General features: G+C 40.1%; 2 protein-coding genes across 2 annotated transcripts in view; one reads left to right on the forward strand and one right to left on the reverse strand.

Annotated features, from left to right (window-relative positions):
- Positions 1 to 20,325, reverse strand: PEX3 (peroxisomal biogenesis factor 3). Its single transcript, XM_038131904.1, has 12 exons — positions 20,169 to 20,325; positions 11,984 to 12,115; positions 10,588 to 10,669; positions 7,928 to 7,971; positions 6,462 to 6,586; positions 5,065 to 5,131; positions 4,912 to 4,966; positions 4,490 to 4,646; positions 3,540 to 3,610; positions 2,640 to 2,762; positions 1,386 to 1,482; positions 1 to 1,002 (listed from the first exon to the last, which is right to left on the reverse strand). The coding sequence occupies exons 1-12, from the start codon at positions 20,239 to 20,241 to the stop codon at positions 919 to 921; spliced, it is 1,110 nt and encodes a 369-aa protein (XP_037987832.1). The 5' UTR covers positions 20,242 to 20,325; the 3' UTR covers positions 1 to 918.
- The window catches only part of ADAT2 (adenosine deaminase tRNA specific 2), a 9,857-nt gene continuing 6,767 nt past the window's right edge, over positions 20,249 to 23,338 (forward strand). The window contains exons 1-2 of the mRNA XM_038131905.1: positions 20,249 to 20,420; positions 20,593 to 20,697. Of these exons, the coding sequence (XP_037987833.1) occupies positions 20,364 to 20,420; positions 20,593 to 20,697 (162 nt within the window). The 5' untranslated portion in view covers positions 20,249 to 20,363. The remainder of the gene's footprint in view (positions 20,421 to 20,592; positions 20,698 to 23,338) is intronic.

Here is a 23,338-nt window from a genome sequence, read left to right on the forward strand (position 1 = left end):
TCAGTTGTACACCCTCTTTATTGCAAGAAATTTACCTTCCTCAAAACTGCACAGTAAAACCTGACAGTTTTAGAGAAAAGAATATACTTTTTCCAGGTGTGTTTAGCCAGTGGAAGCTGGCAGTTTCAGCTGAACTCAGTTTGAGTTGATTGGCCAGGTCAGGTTATTCTCTTCTCTAGTCATGTTAATACACACACAAATTGTACATTAAAATATTTTATTACAATACAGACAATTGGGCTCAAAATTAATACAAATTAAGATAAAATATTTACAAGGTAATGTGTACAGTGTAGCTGTTTGAACAGCATAAACAAGAGTATGTCTAAAAAAACCACATTCCTTTAGTATTAAGTAACAGAGAGAGCAGACCCCCAGCTTGGGCAAGGGGAACATGGATCCATTGGCAAAGGCTTTCTGAAGAATGAGAGACTTTGGAACGAGATTTGTAAAGCTAAGGGGAAAAATATTTACTTTATAGAAAGAAAAATCTGGGGGAAGAATAAGAAAAAAGCATTACTTCATTCTGCTACTCTGCGCTGTTCTTAGATCACTATCATTAGTTCTTCCCCAAACTTACACACCCCAGGCAAAAAAATGGGTTTTTTAGTAACTTGCTGTAATACTGCCCCCAGATGCCTTTTAGATGCAATAAAAAATAATCCAATGAATTACAGAAGAGTTTAACCACTTTTTAAATAGAAAAGTCTTCACTTACAGTGTTTCTTTCAACAAGAATATTTTTAATGGGTGAAGTATAATTCCGTTAGAAGAAAATATGGGCTCACTCCCACTTTCCCCAGAGTGCTCTTTCTGCTGGTCTGCCACTCCTACACCATTATAAAATTAACCCAAGTCTCATCAGTAGTCACCAGGGATTTGTTATAAATACACCATCCATTTGTAAAAATGTGCAGGTCATTTCTCTAGTTGCTGAGGGGTACTAAAAGCTTCATAAACATTAGCAGCAAAATCTTTCACTTGTTCCATCATCAAAAGGTCCTGGAAGAAATGTATAAAATAAACTTCCTTAACCAAACACGTTCCCCACTATTCTGCCTGTACTGCAGTACAGAATTCCTAAGAAAAGCACCTGGCACTCCCACAGCCATAACTCAAACTTCTTGCTTTAGAAAGGTTTAGGAGCAGACCTGCAAGCAGAACCAAGGCCAGAAGTTTGTGCTTCTGCACAGTTCAGCAGAAGAAAGTTTTAGAAAAACTGTGGTTTTTTTGGAAGATACCAATTGACAAAAAGTTTGTTATGGCAACTGTTTTCAATTTATTTTTTTAAAGCCACTGAAATTGAACTGAAATTATTAAAAATAAATACACAACATTAATTTCAAGATTTTACATGGGACACTGTAAATAAGGCAGATTCTTACCTGAACAAAGTGACTGGGTGTTTCACTGCATACTGAATGGATCTGTCCATTTATTATTGGAATTATCTTGGCTAAAGGAAGACTGACACTGGAAAGACTAGGAAAGAACAAAAAATACTGACCTGCTCAGACACAGAAGAAGCCATTAAACTGTGATTATATAATTCTAAGTAATTACCACTTAAAAAGTAAGAATGAAAGACTGCAAACTAAAATGTATGGATGCAGGGTTTTTTCCCCATATCAAGGTTTTCCTCTAATATAGAAAAGTACCAATTCAATTTCAGTCCATGTTCCTATTGCAGTTTCACATTTGTTTCTCATGCAAGAGTACTATGGTTTAGTCAGAGTCATTGCATGTGTATGTAAGTAGACAGGCCATGGAAGTGTCTGTCTACAATTTCATGCTATTTCAAACTAAACCAGACTTAGGCTGATAGCCAAACTACAGACTTTGGGGTATTTTAAGTGATGTAAATAGTATATATTTAAATTAAAACATAACTCTCTGAAAGCCAAACACACATAAACCCAGTTACCATTCCAGGTTTTAATTTTAATATTTGAGAAAGATTATTTCAAGGATTTGAACTCACCTTATGGATTTGTAATGCTCTCACCACACTGCTTAAAACCCAAGTTAACTTCAAATTAAAAGCTATTTTTAAACATTCTTCTAGGAGGATGTAGAAAATCCTACATGTTACTGCGTTCTATCTGCATACCAGTGAAACCTAAAGCTCCATGGCAGCTTTGGCTCTCTGTCACTGGAGGATCAGGGCAATGCCCACCCCCTTCCTTGAGAGCCACAGGAACTGATGGAGGCTGGGCTGCTTTGAGCTCATGGGCTGCAGGGAAGGGAGGGCTCTCCTTCTCACAGCCTCATGGGCACATCTGTCAGGAGTCACCACCAGGAGGTGAACCCTCCCCAGCCCAAAAGGCAGCCTGCCTGTACAGTGTCCAGGCAAGAAGTGGGTACAGGTCATCTGATCTCTACTTCTAGGTCTGCAAGTAATGGTGGGAAAGAATGTCACCTAATTCTAGTGACTTCATGGGCAGAAGGAAACATGACTCCTCCTAGCTGCCTGCTTGGCCAAAGTGAGGAGAACCCAGTGATCTTTGAACAGCAAGATGCAGAAAAATATTTCCAGCACAAGAACTCCAAGAAAGAAGGAGAATCAAGAGCCTTTTTGGAATTCACTATGAACCCAAAGCATCACTGACATGAGAACCACAACAAAAGAAAACATTTACCTATTTACAGAACTGTTTTGAGAAAGGTCCTTTTCAGTAGGTCTAAAAAATTCTGCCATATTGTCCAGCAGTCGACTGAATCCTCTATTTAAACATGTGCTCAAAACTGTACTGAAGTCTGGACTGAAAAGAAAGAATAATAGGAAAACAGGTTTTATTCCTGGGTTTAATTTTTTTCAAAAAAAAGCCCTGCAAGTGTTCAGTGCTACAGGTGTGCCTCCTCTCACAGGTGATGTGTGAGCCAGACAAATGCCACTAGCATTGCCTGAACTCTGCCCTAAGACTACTAAAACCCATATAAATCTGGGTTTTAGCATTCTTCACTTCTATTTCTTACTAAGTAATAACACAGAAGGGTCTTAACTTTGAAGTGCCCCACATCCCTAGCAGCTAAACTGTAAGAATAATTTGACATTTCTCAATTCCCTCATATTTTATGCTTATTATAGGAGCCTCACTTTTACCAGCTCTCTGGTAAAAGGACACATACAACCACCCTCAAAACCAGGCATTAAAAATAAATTCCAATAAGCCAAAATTGGTGTTCACTTTCTCAAAGCAAGTAAATCCAATAAAATTACTCTCAATTTACCCTGCTTTAGCAGAAAAGAAGTACTGCTCTGTTCCTACATTACTACAGAGAGGGTAAGGAAGAGATAATAGGTTTGATTGCCAAGGACATCCTGGATAGCTCATAAAGGCAGCATTATTTCTTTAAAAGTTTCAGAGCTCACAAATTTTGAAAATCCCAGCCTACAACTGATAAATAGAAAAATTCAATGCAGAATGGTCACATTTCTCAAATGCAAAGTTGTCAGCTTTTTGTATGGAAGTAATTGTCTTGCATAAACAATAGTTTTGAGGAGGAGTTTAATGTGAATACAGCATATTTCTCTATACCTTTCTAGCATATCTCTAGTTTCATTTAGTAATTTAATTGTAGCAATGTCTCTTTCTGTGAGTCCACAGGCCTAGAAAAACCAAAGACAGACACCATTAGCAAGTGCCATCAGCAACCGTAAGAGCAGAAATAGGAAAGTTGAGTATCATGGAATTAAGTCAAGATGTACAAGTCAAATACAAAAGAAAATATTGTTATAAATAAGATTCTTTATAATTTGTGTTTTAAATGGTCACTGTAGGATTTTTAACTAAAAACAATACTAGTAGGAAATACCAGACTGTTTGAGGCAGTAATTTTTCCAATTCTGACCTTCAATACCGAAATTATACCAGCGTATCAGATAACGTTAAAGCAATAAGTGCATGTAGCCACATGCTGAAGCCCAGGTTTCCTCAATACCAGTGTAACACCAAGTGAAGAATGAGTTTTCTGCAGCCTGTGGTGTGGATGGAAACAAACACCTTCACAAAATTCAAGAAATTAATGTTGCAACTGAGATTAGATACACTTTTCTCTTGACTCCTGTTCATTTTTCAACACAAATGACTCCAGCACACCATTCTCTTGTGCACCAGCCAAGATGCTCCAACACTCCATGAATATTGCCAGTACACAAGTGCGGACGACAAATTTATCTTAGGGCTGAGTTAAGCTGTGCTGTGTCACAGCTTGTTTCACAGGCTAAAGGCAGTAACTGGGCTGCATTTTTGAGCACAAAGCCGACATTCTGACAGTGACACTTGATTTCTATCAAGTCTGAAGAAAATACAACTGTGCCTAGATTAAAGAGATAAGGACATTTGATTTATGGTGGAAGAGGCTTCGCCATTTATTAAAGACACAGATGCCATGGTACACTAAGGGACTGTTATGCATCCTTCCTTCTCCAAAATAACCCAAAAAAAAAAGTAGAATGAAAAGAGGTGAAAGGAAGTGAATCAAGTACCTGGCTAGCCAAAGGGTTTTCTTCATCTGGCATCAGATAATGACATAAGGGAGAACAAGATGCAATCTGATCCGAATCTTTATGTTCCACTACTTCCCTGATATCTTTAAGTTTCTGTTCCAGTTCCAGAAGAGACAGGGTCTGCTTAAGGGAAATACTGGAAAGAAAAAAGACTACAGTTTTGATTGCAAAATGAGTAATGCTGCTTTCTCTTTCTACCAAGAACATGTTTACAAGTAGCAAAATTCCAATCAGCTACTTGGGTTTGCACTGGCAGACACAGCCTGCTATAATAAAAGCATTGTATTGAAAGTCAATATGCCTGCTTTTGTTTCCCCCTAATTCGCATAAAACTCTTTATTTTGGGAACAGTCATCACAATAAAACTTAAAAGCTAACCACAGAGAAATACAGGCTCTTACCTTCCAAAAACTTTATGCACAGCTTGTTTAACAATAGTTATTAACTCAGTCAGACCTAAAAGGAAGAAAGTAAAAATTATTCTAATGATTTGTGCAAGTCCCCAAAAAAAGCAGAATTTTATAAGTGTAGTTAGCTCTTAATAAGCACCATACCATCTCCTAAAAGGTGCTGAATGCTTGATAAATATTGCTGCTGGACTTCAGGGGGTGCTAGTGGTGTCTGTGGGGGAAAAAAATCCAACAGTTCTGTAACATGTCAACAGTAGAGAACAATGCAAAAATAATTTCAAAAATAATTTCCTTAATCTTTGTAATACTCTTCAGCAAACAGATTGCCTCACTCTCTTCAACTTTGTACTGACTCTTCCTGCCCATCAACCCCTGTATCCATTATAAGTCGTCTGGCATTCTTTTCTTCAAACCTACACAGATTTCTCTTCCATCTTCAGTGGCACAGAAAAATATTTCACTTTTCATTCACCTAGAGGAAACTCTCTTAAAAGCCTGCACTGCAGGTGAAATTAGACTCTCCATCACCCCAGAAATTAGATCTACTGGAGTAAGTTATTTATGCTGAAATCTATTAAAAGCTTATCTGAGAGAAAAGAAGCTTTCAGAAACCAAGACAAGATTCCAGTTAGTCCCAATGGAATACTTCAGAGTTGGCCCTGTCAACCCACTTCTCTATAAGAAACTAACAGAGAGGAAACTTTTCTAGTTCAAACTCATTCTTCCCTTCTAAAACAGCTTTTTCAGGTTTTACAAAATGAAGCACTACCTCAGTCAACTCTGGCCTTCCTATTGAAAGCTCTTCTCCATCCTGCATTGACATGCTGTTCCTTGACTCTCAGCAGGAGCTATCACAGGGGGGCAGATGAGAACTAATCAGCTTGAATCCATTATTTTTAGATGAGCCACCCAGCAATTTGCAGGTCCCACTCTCTATAATGGGTACTTGCTTACTGTGGGAGTGATCTATTTTTACTGAGCAGTGATACACTGTATCAACAAAAACCAGCTCTTCTACCTTGCTTTAACCCACCAACAGACATTTAGGTAGATGGTCTTTCGGAGTGAAACCAAACAGTCAAAATTTCAAAGACAACATTTTTTTTCTTTAATCTCAGAAAAAATTAAGTGGAGAAATTAACGTATGTACTAGGAAGACCTAATATTATATATACGTTTGCTTACATATCTTGAATCATTCACATGGTATTACCATTTCACCAAAAATCAAAGCAAAGAAATATATTGGTGTTTAGATAGAAAGCAGTCTTCTTTAGGCAAGACAAATGCAGATAAAAGGCATTCTCCAATACTGCTGGCATTCAGGTAAGCAACAGTATCACCACATCATCCAAATTTAGATGCTATTAAAGGACATCAATATATTGCACTGCTAGTAATGCTCCCACGTACCCCACTCTTATAAGGACCCTTGGTTTCATTCCAATAGTCCTAAGCTATGCCCTTCTCATTTCGCCAAATAATCCTTTCCCTTCCCAGGAAGTGCAAGTGCTACCTTTGAAACCAAGCAGGACACTTACTGTGCCGTTCTTGCCGAGCGCGGCGTTATCCAGGTAGATGTAGCCGCCGATGATGTTCAGCTGAACTCGCAAGAGAACCACCAGCATGCAGGTGCTGTACACAGCGACAATGCTGCGTGTGAAACCTTGGGAAGACAGAACAGAGGGACTGCCAAGTCTGGGAAATAAGGGTGAGGCAAGGAGAGAGAGTGCTCTCCAAGACTCTGAAGTGCTGATTACTTTTAAATATGCAGTCACATTTCTCTCACTCGTTGTCATAACATGTTTTCACAACACATACACAAGATGGTCATGAATCTAACGTGCTGGATACATTTTAAGCGTCCCATTTAAAGTCCTGTATTAATATCATTTTACACATTACACAAGTTATTTCTGAGAAAATAAAAATCATACAAGTTGTTCCAGAAGGAAAATGTTTAGTGTCAAATCATCTTTCTTCATTAGGCAGGAAATACACAGTTTATATATTAGCCCTCATCACGCAATTCAGACACAACTGCAGCTTGTCAAAAGAGTTACGTAAGACAGAAGCAGCTAAGATCTTGTCGTGGTTTGAGAGGAAGTGAGTTTTTAGGAGGTGGTGGTGGTCAAACCAATAGGTGCTCAGATGTGAATATTGGCACCTGGTTTGGCCATTGAGGATATGGATACGCCTCTGAGAACACAGGGGTTAAAAGCAAGGAACTCCCAGGGGAACGCTCTCTCTTGGTTCCGGTGGATGGAGAGGTCAGGGAAGATAGGTTTTCATGGGGGCACTGGCATTGGGCCAGCGCCAAACCATGACAGATCTAAAGAAGAAAAATTAAAATGAGCATCAGCTACCAGCCAGCAGGAAATGAGGGTGTGTAGAAGAAGCATCATTAATAGATACAGAAGGGAAGAAAGAGACCAAAAGTAGGATCTGTAAAGGTGTTATGAAAAGGAGAAAAAACCAAAAGGAAGCAAAGAAGTAATGGTAGAATTTCACTACATAATTATGTGAGCTTATATTTTTCTTCCCTTCCATTGCTTCCATCAGCCAATAAATAAGATGATCCAAAGGCTTCATGACCACTGCTATAGTGGTTCTCTCCAATAGGCTCAAAAAAGAGGGAACTGCTGGCCATGTAAAGGCTGATCTACATTTCTGATTGGATTTCCATTACATCCAGCACACAGTTTTTGAAACTAGTTTCATTTCATTGCAATGACACAGAAAGGTCCCACAAAGTTTTATTGAGTAGAGTAACAGGAAGGCCAACATAATTCTTCATCTTGGTCTCTGAGCTTCTAACTTCCCATGGGACTAAGAAAAGTTCCTTCATGAAAAGCCTTTGGGGTTGTAGGGACAGGGAGGAGGTTTGCCATGTCTGTTACACTATCTTCATATCTACTGAAACAACCCAGTGTAAAGTTTGTTTTAAATGGTGTGAAAGACATCAATCTACAGTAAATAATTGTGCAGATGTAATCTTTCCACTTACTTATTATCTTTAAATCCTCCCAGATTTCTAACTTGTTTGCTGGCCTGTGGGAAAAATAAATGGAAATATTAAGAATTGTATTTTACTTTGAAATTAATAAGTATGTTAAATGACATAGTAGTGCTCTAAGGCAAACTTATTTAGCTACCATAATTACTCAAATCATACCCAGGTCTATATCTCATTCAAGAAAGGCCTCATTCAAGAAAGCAGTATATAAACAGTACACTATAAAGGCATAGAAAAGATATTCAAACATTAATGTATAAATGTAGCATTTAGTGATGTCAATTACATGCTTACATAATCAGTTTTGAGTTACTACAGTATGCAGTCAGAAAAAGCCACTGATGGTAAAAAATGGTCTTTTCTGGGGCCTTGACTCTCTATATTAAACGTTGACTCAGTTCAGCAGGACTTTCTGGGTGTAATAAATGCAGGATAAGAATTTCATTGTCCTACTTTCTTGCAAGATTTACCATTGCCTGATGTGTTTCAAGTTCATATTTGATCATCAAAATCAAAGAGATCACAGCCATCCATGGAAAAGAAGTCTTGCACCATCCACACCAATACATGTTGATCTTTTTTCTTTTGTTGAGGCATGTCTACTTTTTTGACCTGACCAGTTCCTAGAAGTTTGTATTCTGCAGTCAACAAAGCAAGACTGTAGATTGCATAGATACACCTGAACTGCCTGAAGTACACTGCATATTTATCCTTGCAGAAGCAGGGACTTCACCTTATATCATCCAATCACTGGGCTTTAAAAAGAGGAGGACAGATCAAGCAAGAACATCTATGGTCTTGGGTGCTGTTTCCTCTTCAAAAATTTCTCGGGAGGTCTGAAGGCTTCAACCTCCTTACACCCCCAGTGTACCACTAGCCACCTCAAATTTAAGGAAGTGGGTGGATTTTAAGTTAAAGGAGATTACCTAAGGCATAATATGATGTGTAACATGTGATAACACAGATCCATAACATGTTAAACCACAACACAGATTATGTGAGAAAACTAACACATCTTCAGGGACACGAAAGAAAGGTAAATCTCCACATCTGCTCTTTTGTATAGTCAACAACAGCACTCAAGGGTATGGAGCTATTTGGTTGATCTTCTCAAATGGAAGTGGAAAGCAAAGAAATCTATACCTCCACGCATATCAGAGCTTCTTCAAAGAATCACTTCAAAGTGGAGTGAGCTTTGATGGCTGATTCCATTATCTGTGCCTTCACAACCCCTTCCCTACATTTCAGTTCAAAACTTTCAAGCATCCAGTTAAAACTTCCTCAGTGTTAGTAAAATAAGAAGTATTATGACATGAATTCCACTGTAAGATACATTCTAAATGGCCATCCATGCTTACAGAATGTTGCATGTAGCAAGCACTAAAAAATTTTTTTTCCTAAGTGCATAACAATAACAACAAAAAAGCCCACCTCTTTTTCAGTAGGATTGTTGGAACTCAGAGGTGCATCAATGTACCCCTACACTGTTTCAACTGGTCAAGCAATTTAGAGACAGCAGGTGTATCTTGATAAAAGAATGCTTGCTACAGAGAACAAACTAAGGTATTATTTGTCTTCATCACTGAACAAAGGATTACAAAGTGTTGCAGGCTATTTGCTGCACAGTTCTGATGATGTGTCTGGTGGTCTACAAACTTTTGTTCATTCAGTTTAATTTTTTCATTGAATAGGTCTTGTATTATGATAAATACATTTATTTCATTAAAATTAACTTTATTCAATTTCTTGCTGTTTGGGGTAAATAATATGCAATAAAAGTTGCAAATACTCAAAGAGTTTATTATAAAAACATAATTCAGGCTGCAATTCCCCCGTTAAATCAGGCTGCTCTGTTGTGGAAGTTTTTGGACTGAAAAAAAGCAGTGACTGAATAAGTAACCTATTAAATGCTGGACAGCTGAAATTATAGCTGTATAAATAAACTAGCTGGAGGTAAACTAGAAAGCCAGTCTAGAGTGAGTCAGAAATCCTGTGGTTAATTGCCTACATATCACTTTTACTCTGTGCCGTATGCCAAGCAATGTAGGTTTAAGGTATGCTATTATGCACTTTATGTATTTAAAAACAGGCTATTTGTCCCTGCAGTTGTAAGGAATTCCAAGGTGTTTTCTGTCAGGGAAGCATTTCTGTTAAAGTATGACATGTCCCTATTCTACTTCAAAAATAAAATTAAAAAAATTACTTCTCATCAGTTACATGCATTTGCAATCTCATCTTGGATACTTTCCACTACTACTCACATCTGAACTTAGTGAGATTACATAAACATTTTTACAAACACAACATCAACATCTCAGTCACACTCAGTCATAATATTCTGTTCTGTTTAAGAGAGAATTATGTCCTCCAAGTACTTTTATCTACCTGTTTTATAACCATTTCAACAAAAAACATGGCTCTGATTGCAGCACCTTAATGGAAGTATTATTTCCTGTAATTTTTGGAAAATGCCATACCTATAAAAATATATGTAACATGATAAAATATTTACATAGTGATTTCAAAATACCTTTAGACTAATGATTCCATGGGACACTAAACCAAAATTCTGTATACTCTCTACATTATATAATTTGAAAAAAACTTGTCATCAAAACAAGTGGAGTTCAACACATTTAAGACACTCTTACCTATTTTTAAGAAGAGATGTGAGACTCTCAGAGTTTAACTGATGCATTAAGGCATCCCTCAGTGTTGGAAGCATCGACAGTACTGTTATTAAAAGGAAAAAAACAAACAACAAAACCTGTTAACATCAACAAAAAAACTCCCATTATAAACCCATCCTCAGCTCACACTCAATAGCTGCTATAGGATGTACATCCCATTGCTCAACAGGCAAAGCTGGAGGACAAGCAAAATAGGAAACCTAGGGAGTACTCAGAAGGGCAATAACCTGTGTGCCCCTCAGGAGCTGGGGCACAATGCTGCCCTTACATGACCATGTGGTTTTACTGGCTCCAGCTGCAGATGTGTATTCACATCCTGCATATGCATGCCTCCAACTCCCCAGAAGAAAATCTGGCAAAAACCTACACTTCTGCTTTTCTCCCAGTGAGAAGAAAAAGATCTGAGGTTTGTTTTTCCAAGCAAGAGAACTGGAGAAAGGTATGTTATAAATGAGAGAAAGCTAGTGGGAAAAATTCCTTTACTTTCAGAACAATGTCTGATCTGCTGTTACTTGACAGGAACAGGAAATGGAAAACATGATAAATACTAAGAACAAAGTATGAAAAATCTTGTCAGGAATGCATGTTGCCAAACATTAGGTACTTTGCACAAAGAAGGGCAAAGAAAAACCTAATCCTTGCAGTAAGATCACTCCCAGCAGTACAAAATGGAGAAGATGAAAATAAAATACCAATTAGTTAGGGTAAACAGGTTAGACTTACAGCCATCCAAGAAGTCATTACAAATTTAAAATAAATTTTTATTAAACAATTTGTTTAATAAAAATAGTTTTGAATGGCCTGTATTTACAATGGCAAGGAATTGGTTAAAATTCTTTGTCATCGCCTTTCCAAAAATCCTAAGACTGTGCTGTAAGAAAAAGTACTTTCACTTTTTGCTCTCCAGCTACTCAGGTACCTTCACACTGTACATGGCTGATGTGCTTCTTATTAAAAATTGCCCATGAAGTTCTCCATGCAGCTTACTAATAATACGATATAATGAATAAAATAATCCTGCTGTAAATTCAGTACTGTTTGAATCTAAATGCTGTTTCACACCTCAATACTACATGCAGTTTGAGGCAAAAGGGGCCTGGAGTGACAAAAAATTGTAACCTGCATGTATACTTGTAGATTTATTGATGGTAAGGGTTCAGATGCCCCCTAAATTCCCTTTAGTCCTCTACTCTTCAGATTCTCTTTATTTGCAAAACAACTCTATTTATGTACCAGTATTTAATTAAGATTTTGAATTTACCTACATTTCTTATTCCTCTTCCATCCTGACAATATGTAGCATAAATCCCCAAATACCTCCCCCTTATCTGAAGCAGTAGCTATTTCCTTATCTTACCTGTCATATTGCACGTCCTCTGATTACTCTCAAAATGGTACTGCCTTCGTGCCTGGGCAATGTACTCAGCTGCTTCTCGCTCCTGGATTTCTCTGATTTTCTTCTGCCCATATTTTCCCAGTAAATAGACTCCTACAGAGAAATAGCCACATTAGAAGATGCTTTTAAAAAGTGAGAAAGGTCCTTTAAGCCCTTTATTTGATTTTAAAGCATACGGGTGCATAGTGTTGCGCTTTTTTTTTTTTTATATGGGGGTCTTGAGTATTTTAATAATTATTGGCAAAGCAATACGCAGAAATAATGTTTTCAAAATTAATTAAAATGTCAAGGATTATGACTTGAACCAGAAGAAGAAACTTTCCTGAGAAGAGGTATCTTCCCATTCATAGAAGACATTTTTGGTACAACCGCAATGTGAACAACTAGTACTGAAGAGACTGAATCAAAAAAGAGAAGCAATGTAGGGTAAGAAAAAAAAAAAAAGAGGAGAGAAAACAAACAGAAATGCATAGGTCTAGAGACGGATGAAAATTTAAATTTTTAAAAAGATATATTTCTGAAATTAGTAGAAGTTAGAAATAAAATTCAAGTACTAAAGATCACCTATAAGAAAAATGTTACAGATCAACATTTCCTTCATTTGGTCCTGAAACTTCTGTAGGAAGAACCTTAGTTTCAATGAGGCTTGACTGTGCCTGTTCTATTTTTACCACACCTGGCTCCTACTTTCCAGCCACACTCTTCTCTCGAGGGTCTGACCATCCCTCATCACTCTCACTATGAATCTTCATTTCCATTAAGACATATCAAAAATCTTTGTTTTGCATTGTCATCTCTTCCAATATCCACCCCTCTGAAGTTTTCCCCAACTGTTTGTCCCACACACCAGGGGTTCAGATATTAATCCAGGCTGCCCACAGCCCTCTTCCCATCTTTCCCCATCTCTGCCCCCTTTCCTAAGCCATTCCTCAAGATGCCACTACACCTTCTAGGCTTATCCTCAGCACCTTTGCCCACTGTAAGCTGCTTTCCATTAATTGCTCCCCCTCCACCGGGGCTTCTTACAGCACCTACCACGTGTCAGGCTCATCTGCTGCCTCCTGTATGCACTGGCAGCAGCAGTTTCCTACTCAGGTGTGTAACCAGTGCTTCCCATGTTCTCTCATGAAAGATTTGGAGGGGGCACAGAGATAAGGGAGGAACAAACCCATGCAAAAAAAAGGCTATAGTACAAGTTAATCATCTGCTGTCTGTGTGGACTAATACTTTGATTACTTGAAGCTCCTCCACAGAGAGCCAGCTCCAAATCTGCCAGGTCAGTAACAGCACACAGAAGAAATGTGAGTAACAAATCAAGTATTTTAAATTTTTTTTCCTCAAAGTACTTTCTACAGTTGTAAGCACAAAGTTTTCTTCAAAGTGCAATTTAGAAGCTAATATTGGAACAAATGAGGCATCTAACCGTTGCTGAAAGCTGAAAGTTTCAAAACTAATTTTATAAACCAAATCTAAAAAAACTAGGAAAAAAACCCCAAAAAATCTCCTCCCCCTGCCAAAAAAAAAACAAAAACCAACAACCAAAACCAAACACACAAACCCTATTAAAAACCCCAAATTTCCCAAGATTTTGAATTCAGCTACATTTTTTAGGTTATTAAAACCTTCCAAAATATTCCCCAAAACTATAATCAGTGTTTGAAAAGCCTCGTCAACTTTGTGCTCCAATGTCCATAGCTGTAAAAAAATCCAGCTATTTATACTGGCATTATGTTTGCTCACAGGCAACTACAAGCCAGACCAGTCTGGAACAACCACAGCCACTTCCATTTCCCAAAAGCCTCATAAAATAGAAATGGGTAAGTCTCTCCCTCAATTCAACCTTTGGGCAGACTGCCCATCTGCCATATGAAATATTCACTTCATTAGATGCAAACTTTAATATTATGGGTCCATATACAAAAAATGCAATTCCACCAACTGATTGTTAATCAAAAATGAGACTTCACAATCAAGACTATTTTCATCTAAAATGTTACCGATTCCTGCCAAAGATATCTATTTAGAATACAACTGTCAGGTTACTAATTTTTTTTCAGCTAACATACTGAAATAGAAACAATTTTTTAGCATTACTGATCAATTCTTCAACACAAGATTTTCCCAATCATTTTACCCCACTACATTTTTCACATTACATTAACACACAGTCATTTGTCCAAATTACTATTTTTGTTTACTTTCCCTGCAGCCCAAAACAAATCTTTTTAACTCTAGGTTTTGTAGCAGAAAAATCATAAGTATAAATAAGACCCTTCCTGAATGTAGACAGACATGAATGTCATAGCAGACATGCAAACAGTTCAAGAAGAATTATGTGTGTGCCCTGGAGGGATGCACAGGAGCAGCACTTTGAGACTGAGACAGCTGATTGCTCAACACCTGCTTGTTAGGGCTGCGTGCCTATTCTGTACTAAGAGCTGCTGTGGCCTGGGAGGGTACCAAGTTGCAGCAGCTGTCACCCAGGTTTAACCAGAAGTCTTCAGATAAAAACACTTGTCCAAAACAATGCAACACATCGTTTACACAATACAACACAACAATAAAATACAACATCGTTTCTCCCTCCCTTCCCTGTACTAAAGTATTAACTTTGACCCACTGTTAACAGATGTTGCTTGATCCAGGATTATCCTCTTCTCTGGAATGTGATGCATTAGAAGTTAACCAAAGGAAAAGCTGCTGGGCACCACCCACCTGCCCACCTTAAGCAAACCCAGCAAACAGCAGTAAGCTGGAGGTGTGGTTGCCAGCAGCAGACTCTCTGTTACCAACTACACAGCTTGTAAGTGCCTCTAAGTCGCCTGGAGGACACGGCAGTCACTTGTGAAACTCAAGTCTCAGCTGTGACAGTGAACTTCTGCCCACTGCACTCATTCCTGAGAACAGCAGGGGAACCTCTGCAAGTCTCTGGCTTATGAGACATTTCAAGGAGCTGTCAGCCAGGGGATCGGCTTGCAGGGGTGTTTGCATTTTTCTTCAGGACAACCATGTGTATCTATATATGTTGCATTAATTCAGAGAACTTGACAATAATACAGTATCTAAGTCCAGACTAATTCTGGACTTAGAAGTACGGAATGAATACACCACATAAAATCATCATGTGGAGTTGGAAGCAGGACCAGAGAAAGCCACATCCAAAAAACTGCCATGATGTCAAGTCAGCTAACAAACCTGTAAAAAACTAAGCTGATATTTTGAAAGTCTCTTGTTATAAACATGCAAAGCCAATGTAAGCTTTTTATAATAACTAATATAACTTAGTTTTACTACTCAGTATAGGATAGGAGGTCTGCAAATAGTTGCAGCAGCAAGACTTATTCATATCTAATGAGCTAAACTGTTGTATAGATGGAACTTCATGCTGAATCTTCCCATATGTTTTACACAAAAACAGGAATTAAGAAAATTCAGAAATAGTGAGGCTGTGCAGGAGATACTTCCTATGGAAACTTTTTTCTATCTTCATCAAAATATGAACTATAGAAAATAGTCCCAACACATCTGTTTGGAAGGTTCAGAAACAGATGAGTGATGAAAAAACCCCCATCACTTGATGTCAGATCCTTCAAGAACAGGAGCCTCAGTAAGGATCTCAAACTGCAATTGATACTGCTTTAAAACTGATCTAGAAAGTGAAACATATTTTCATATGCACTGGCTGTCTGTGCTGGATTTGGATTTGGGATACAGTTAGTTTTCTTCACAATAGCTGGGAACACTGTGGGTAGTAGAGAAATTTCTTTGTAGTTGCTGAACAGGGCTTACACAAACACAAGGCCCTTGCTGCCTATCACACCACCCCACCAGCAAGGAGGATGGGGATCAGAAGGAGTTGGGAGAAGACACAGCCAGGACAGCTGATCCCAGAAGGTCAAAGGGACATGCCACATCACAGGATGTCATCTGAGCAGTAAAATTAGGGGGGAGTACAGGAGGAGAGGGGAGCATGTTCAGGGACAGCTGAGCATTGGTCAGGCCTGATTCTCTCCCTCATCCCACTGGAGAACAGGTGGGTGTGTGTGTGTGCGTGGCTCTGTGGTGTTCTAGTTGCCAGCTGGGAAGCACCCTGGGGTCTACAGCACCCATATCCTGTGGAAGCAACACTTTGATTTGAGATAAATATGCTCTGATTTGTCTCCATATCCTTCTTTAGCTGTAGCACTGTATAGTGCTATAGATATATAGCATCTGTAGCACTGTATAGTCTCTTCCCAGCTAAATGTAAGTAATGCAAGAAGTTTACAAAGTCTGCAGGCTCTTCCGTGTTCACTCTAGTGGCCTCCAAGAGGTAGGGTATTTCTCACATCACGTAAGTTATGGCTTCCCTCTCCCTCAGCCCTTTCCTTTCTTCACAGGTGGAATGGAGGGCTGAGCAGAAGAATGGGAGAGGTAATTAGGAGGCATCAAGTTTTCAGGAAACCTCTTTTACAACCCTAAGTAACCTTTGCCCTCACTGCCATACTTACCTCAGGGAAAAAAAAAAAGCTCAGTTTTAAGAATTTTATTATGCAGAAATTGTGCTGACACACAGAAGCCTGCATCCTTCCTGGACACAAAACCACAACAGCTCCATAAGTTGTGGTTTGTCCTTATGTTCAAGCAAGCCATACATCAAAGGACATACAATTGTCCTGTTATGGTTGAAAAGCATCTTTAAAACATGCAGGCACTAAAGCCTTATTCTCTTGGCAACACTGAGTCTCACCAGAACATTTTTAATGCCCCTGTGCTTACTCACAAACCAAGCCAACTTTCTCCGCTAAGCAGAGAGATTTCTAAACTGAAATGCTTTTTCTGCAGGCCAAAGGTTACAACAGACTAAATTCAGCAATAATTAATGCACCACTGAAATCAGAACCATACATTCCAGACACACCCTGAGCTGGTTCTTCCACTGCAACAACAGAATTTCAATGGAGAATCATTTTGTAATATCTACTGAAATCTACCTTGAATACTGAGCACCAAGATAAAAACTACTTTAATCAAACTATCCAATAAGCACCTGAACCTCATGTGTCCCTGCAGCTCCATCCTGCTCTCTCTTTCTCTACTTTTCATATTTCTAGTGGGTTTGATCCCAGACCTCTAGATTTTGTTTGCTAGAAGAGATTTAAGTCTTTTCAGTATGCAATGTATTTTATACTGTTAAAGAAAGAACTTCTTAAGAAAGGGTTTGTACAGGGTCTTTGCTAAGGTAAGGCCTTCTCAACCACGCTCTGTGGTTAAGGAGGAGTAACACATATTCTTCAGTTGCTTTTTCCCTCAATTTGAGCTCTTACTTAATGAGATTTGTATCTTCATAGGCAGTAAAATCTGTTGTAGTGTTGGAATTGAAAGAAATTGCACGAAGAATGACAGTCACTGATAATACACATGGAATCCACTTCAGTAAAGAAAGGAAAAGCTACCAACCAACTCTGATTTTGGTGCAGTAATTCAGTAACACAACACTGATACAATACTGCATCAGTAATAATGTAGAAACTCCTCTGTACTGTCTAATGAATCATTAAATATTCACATTAATCTCTGACCACATGCCAATTAAGGACTTAAAATCTCTAAATTTTGTGACATCCCATTTTCCTTGTTACACCCTCCTTCCCGAAATATGCACCTGTAGCTCTTAAAAAAACACCACAGAAATGTAGATTCCAGGTTCTGCTACTAAGTCAGCAGATTTGGATACTTCCCTTAAATCCTTCAGCCACTTCCAAATATTCTGTCTTCATTTAAAAGCAGTGTGTAAAGTTGCATTCCACCTTTCAAGATTCAGCAGTATTTTTTGGAGAGTCCACCACGGATCTCAGAGCTCTGATTCACTGGTGGTGGCATTACTGTAGCTCATGGGGTTTTTTAAGATCTGATCCATACCTATGTAGATGACCAAAGCACTCAAGATTCAGCTGCTGAACAACTATAAAGCAGCACTCCGCAGTAATTCATTCCATTTCCCTGCCTCCCTTAAAATACCACAGTGCAAAGTTGCTGCTGGTGGCAGCTAATGATGTTCACCTGCTTGTGGAAGCCCAGATTTACTTCAGTCTCAAATGCATAAAAAGCAATTCTCTACAGTCCTCAAATACTACATGGCCTGAAGAAATACATAATTGCTCCATGCTGCAGAAAATGATAGCATAGTTTAATATTTTCAGTCAGAAGTTGACATGCTTATTAGAGGAAGAGCATCTTGGGTTGGTTTTTTGGGGGGGTTTTGTTTGTTTCGTTGGTTGGTTTTGGGTTTGTTTGGTTTTTTTTGTTTGTTTCATAATTCCTTAAATGACATTATTTTAGTCTATAATTATTAGTTTAAGCACACCAGTCAGCAGCATTTTAGTGAAAGGGACAATGAGCTGTATATAAACAATACCAATCATAAGGAAAAAACTCTAAACTCAGTTATGCTAGGTTGGTTTGCAGGCTGTTCATGCGTGAGGAATTTAAGATTTCAGGCTTTGAGAGCCACAAGTTCCCAGATACCTGCTTTCCCATTTGGGAATTGATCCGTGTTTACTCGTTGAAACTGGATGAAGTTATTTTTCACTATTCCACCACTCACACAGACAGTTGAAGGGGAGGGAGAACATCTTCCAGGTGTGTGAAAGCAAATCTGTTTGCTTAACGTGGTGGGCTGCAAGTGTGGTAGTAAACATGCCAGCTCTGCACTCAGAGCCACAAAACCTGCAGGTGAGAGGGTGAACTGGAGGAGCAGTCTGACCAGTATGGCAGCAACCATCACCCAGCCTGTTATCATGCATTAATTGGCACTCTTTGAAAAACCCCAGAAGGAATTAATGACGAAAGAATGCAGATGACACAAGAACCACGGCAAGGTAGAAGTAAGTACAATTCACCTTCACTGGGGACTTCACCTGAAAATATGACAAAATATACTGCAAAAGCCCTGTAGCCCTCAGAACATTCAACTCTTCGGGCAAGTTCCAGTTCTGTTCATTTATACCAGATATAAGAATATTTGAAGACTGAGTGCACAAAGACATGGCTGTGCCTTTTGAGGAGTATCTCATCTCCAGCTGCACAGCTATGCACTTCATCATTAAACAGAGAGACAGATCCAACGTGCTCTTTTAAATCCATTTCCAACTAAAAACAAACGAAAAATAACTTCAAGGGAAGGTGGAGATTACTAGACCATAACCACCCTACAGGTTCAACAAGAGCCTTAAGGGAGAAATTGCTTGAATAATTAATGCAAATCCTCTCTGTGAAAGTTTTGTGTCTGCAACTGATCTATATTTGTCCAGAGAAGGGCAACAAAGCTGGAAAAGGGTCTGGAGCTCATGTCCTATAAAGAGTGTCTGGTTGGGGGTGTTTAGCCTGGAGAAAAGTAGGCTCAGGGGGAGCCTTATCACTCTGTACAAATACCTGAAAGGAAATTGTAGCCAGGAGGGGTCGGTCTCTTCTGCCAGGTAACAAGTGACAGAACAAGAGCACATAGTCTTAACGTGTGCCAGGGGAGGTTCAGGTATGTCATTAGGGACTAGACATTGGAATGGGCTGCCCAGGGAGGTGGTGGAGTCGCCGTCCCTGGAGGTGTTTAAGGAAAGACTGGATGTGGCACTGAGTGCCATGGTCTAACTGACAAGGTGGTGCTCAGTCAAAAGTTGGACTCCTTGATCTTTTTTCCAACCTAACTGATTCTGTGATATTTGACAATTCACCTCAACGCACAAGTCACACGTGAAAAGTGGAGGTTTTCAGCCTCCATCCCAAAAACAACAACAGTGTCACCCACGCTATGCGCGCTTCAATGTTGTTTCAAAGTAACGCCATCACCCGCCGTAAGAGCACCTGGGCAACCCGAGTTCCTGTCTTTCAGGGCTTAAGGGACGGCGCGTAGGTTCCCTCTCTGCCTCGGGGGAAAGTCCTGTCCGCACGCCCGGGCTCTCCCGGCGGGAGCACTTCGGTGTCCGCAGGCGGGCACAGAGCCTCTCCGGCCCGCGTGGGCCCGCCTGGCCGCGGGGGCTCGTGGGGCCCAGCGCCGGCTCCGAGGGGCCTCTCCGGCGGGAGCTCCGCGGGGAGGCTCCGCGGGGAGGCCCCGCGGCCAGCGCCGCGTTTCCCCCGTGTCATCGCCCCCGCCCCTCGACCGGGCACTCACCGCCAAGGAAGGTGCCAAGGACGAGGCATTTCTTCTTATGCCGCTTAAGGAAACTCCAGAGCGACCGGAGCATCCTGCGAGCCCAGCCCGCCCCGGCCCGGCCGCCCCTCGGCTCCCCGCGGCGGCGGAAGGGGCGGAGGCGGCGGCGGCGCCGGCACCGCCCGCGGTGCCCCGGAAACAGCGCCCGGGCCCGGGATGGCGGAGGCGGGGGAGGCGGCCGTGCTGGCCTGGATGGACCAGGCGCTCGACGTGGTCAGTGCGGGCCGGGGCTCCCGCTGTCCCGCGGGGGAAACCTCGGGGAACTCCGGGCCCCTCACGGCAGCGGGGCGGGGGAATGGGAGCCGGTGGAAGCTCCTCCCGCTGCTGTAGCGCTGTCCTGTGCCTCTCGCGAGTCTGTCTGTCTGTCTGTCTGTCCGTCCCGCAGGCTAAGGAGGCGCTGGAGAAAGGCGAGGTTCCCGTGGGCTGCCTGCTGGTCTACGACGGCGAGGTCATAGGCAGGGGCAGGAACGAGGTCAACGAGACGAAGAACGTGAGTCGCACGGCCCGGGGACGCCGCGACCTTGCCGCCCCTGCCCTGCGCCGCGCTTGTCCCCTTGCTGGGTCTCAAACGTGCTCTCCTCAAGTCACGCGGGGGTTAGGAGTGAGGAATGACCGTGCAGCCTCTCCTGATGAAGTTCTGTCCGCAGGCTAGAACAAAGAGCTGTTTCCTGTACATTTTAGACCTGTTGCAGCTTTAACCATCAAATGGCTGTAAGGTCTGGTGGTGAGAGACCCATTGGTGCCAACAGGGATTTTGTACAGCTGGAAGTTGTGTATAAATTAATCTGACTGCGGAATCTGGCTGTAATTTATATCAGATGAGTCAAATCTGAAAACATAATAAAAAGTTAAAATTAGTCTTCTTAGCTGAAAAATGTAACAGTAAAGATGAATCATAATAGTAAATTGTTCTGCAGGACAATCTGTAATGTATTAAGGGGATTCTAATACAGCTTTAAGAAAGCCAGGTGACAGAGCAGTTAGATGTCCCATGTTACACCATTGTAAGCACTGTGGGGAAGCAGACACTTCTTGAGAAAATCATGCCAGAGATAGTAATATTGTGTAGAAATCACATGTTAATAGACGGAACATAACTAACAAGACGGATAACAAAATCAAAATCAACTTTAAAATGTCAAGGAAGTTTTTAGGCATTTTTGGTGTCAGGGCTGTCTGAAGGTACATACTAAAATGCAAGTAGCCTGATTTAAAAAAAAAAATCAGCTGCATTTGGGAAACAGTAATCTGTTAATATCTCTGAAAGCCAAGTTTTTTTGAATTGCTGCTCAGCTCAAGTTTCAGTTCTTTTGTGGCTCAGTTTTCATGTTTATATTACAGTGATTGGAAATGCTGGGTACTTAGTGCTTCTAAATTTTTTATCAGAAATGTAATTGCTCCATGTAGTCTAAAAAAATCTAATCTTGAAAGCAGTACTTGTTATGAAATGTGATCGTAGGAAATTGTTTTCAGTTTTCTCCTAACAATTTCTGGCATTATTTAGGGACCATCCTGGAGAAAAAAAACAATCCTCTTGAACCATTGAGGCAGTTCCAGCAGACGTCATAAATGTCAAGGTCTGTTTTAAAACTAATTTATTTTCCCACCTTATACTGAAGGACTTCTCCAGAACATCATTCCTCAGATGGCTAAAAAATGTCTGATTTCCAGTTTCAAACTTTTTATGTTCTGTTTATATCTCCCCATTCTTGTGCCAGCACCATCCATTATTTTACACAGCTTGAATGTATTTAAAGTCTTATTCCTCTTCAGCTTTTGTTTTTCTCAAGCCAGCTGTTTAATTTCCTCTCAGAAGACAGGCTGACTTTCTGTGTTCATTAGAATAATTCTTTTACATAGCCATTCCAGCTTTGATTCATTTTTTCTTGTACTCACTTAACCAGAACTCTTAAGAACGCTTAACTGGAATTTTATTCCAGATGGACTTGTGCTTTGTTTGATAACAATAGTACTTCGCATTCTCCCTGTAAGAAAGTCCACCCATGTTTTCTAGAGCTTCCTTGGTCTTTTATGCTGTTTTGTTATTCTTAATTTGTTATTTTGAAATTTTTTTTACTCCCATCTTGAAGGCCATCCACCTCCTGAATGAGACTCTGACCCTGTCACTTCTCATGATGTCTTTCATCATACAAAAGATATCGCATCATCAGCTGTAGGGGTTTTTCCAGTTAATGCCAGTGATACAACTGAAAACATTTAAGCCAAATGATCTTTGAGTGTCTGTGGTAATGAGTTCCCTCTGGACAAATATTTCCCCTGTCAATGCAATGTCTCTTCTTTTCTTGCTCACCTTAAATTGCTTGCATTAGGCTGTTTTCCCCACTCACAGTAATTTCACAGGTTGTGCTGTGCCAGATGCACTGGATATGTCCAGAGAGACTGATGTTTCTCTTGCCTAGAAAAAACATTTGTCAAAGAAAATTACTAGGTTAATTTAGTCTCAGCTATCTTAATGGCTTTTTGTTTAATTTACCTTTTATAAGGACCCTTATAACACTACTTTTAAAGGTTTGTTATCTTGCCTGCTTTACTATTGAGACCCTCCTGGATATACAGGTGTCAGGATTGTATGACACCTATCCTTCCTGGTTTTTATTACAGTGACTCTGTTTGCTCTGAAGGTTTCACTCATGTAACACTCTGCCTTGATGGATTAAAGCATTGTTATGAGACTGGCAGCTTTCTGGCCTCAAAAATGCATCTTTTTAACATACTGACTATTTTAGCTTCGTGAAAACTTTGTTCCTACTTTGAAGAAGTGATCATTTATCCAATTGGATCTTCGGTCCTTCCCTGCAATTCTGCCTTTGGTCAGGAATCAGCTTGCCTCTGAGCCTTTTGTCAAATAAATTCTGTCTTTTCCTTAAGCAGGTCCCTGCAGCCTCTGATGTAATGGCCAGAGTTGGGAGCAGGTAGTGTCTTCTTTATGCCCTCTTTCATTATGTTCCTAATCTGCTCATTTTGGCAAAAAAAAAAATAAGTTGCCAAAAACTCCAGTGTTTTCAGGCAGTCTCTGGTCACTCTGCTTTTTTTTTTTTTTTGCCTGCTATATCCACAGCAGAACACATTAATGTCAGAAATACTGCTGCTTACTCTGTGGAAGTTATTTG

This window comes from Motacilla alba, chromosome 3 (assembly GCF_015832195.1).
Source record: "Motacilla alba alba isolate MOTALB_02 chromosome 3, Motacilla_alba_V1.0_pri, whole genome shotgun sequence".
In the NCBI taxonomy this organism is placed as follows: Eukaryota; Metazoa; Chordata; class Aves; order Passeriformes; family Motacillidae; genus Motacilla; species Motacilla alba.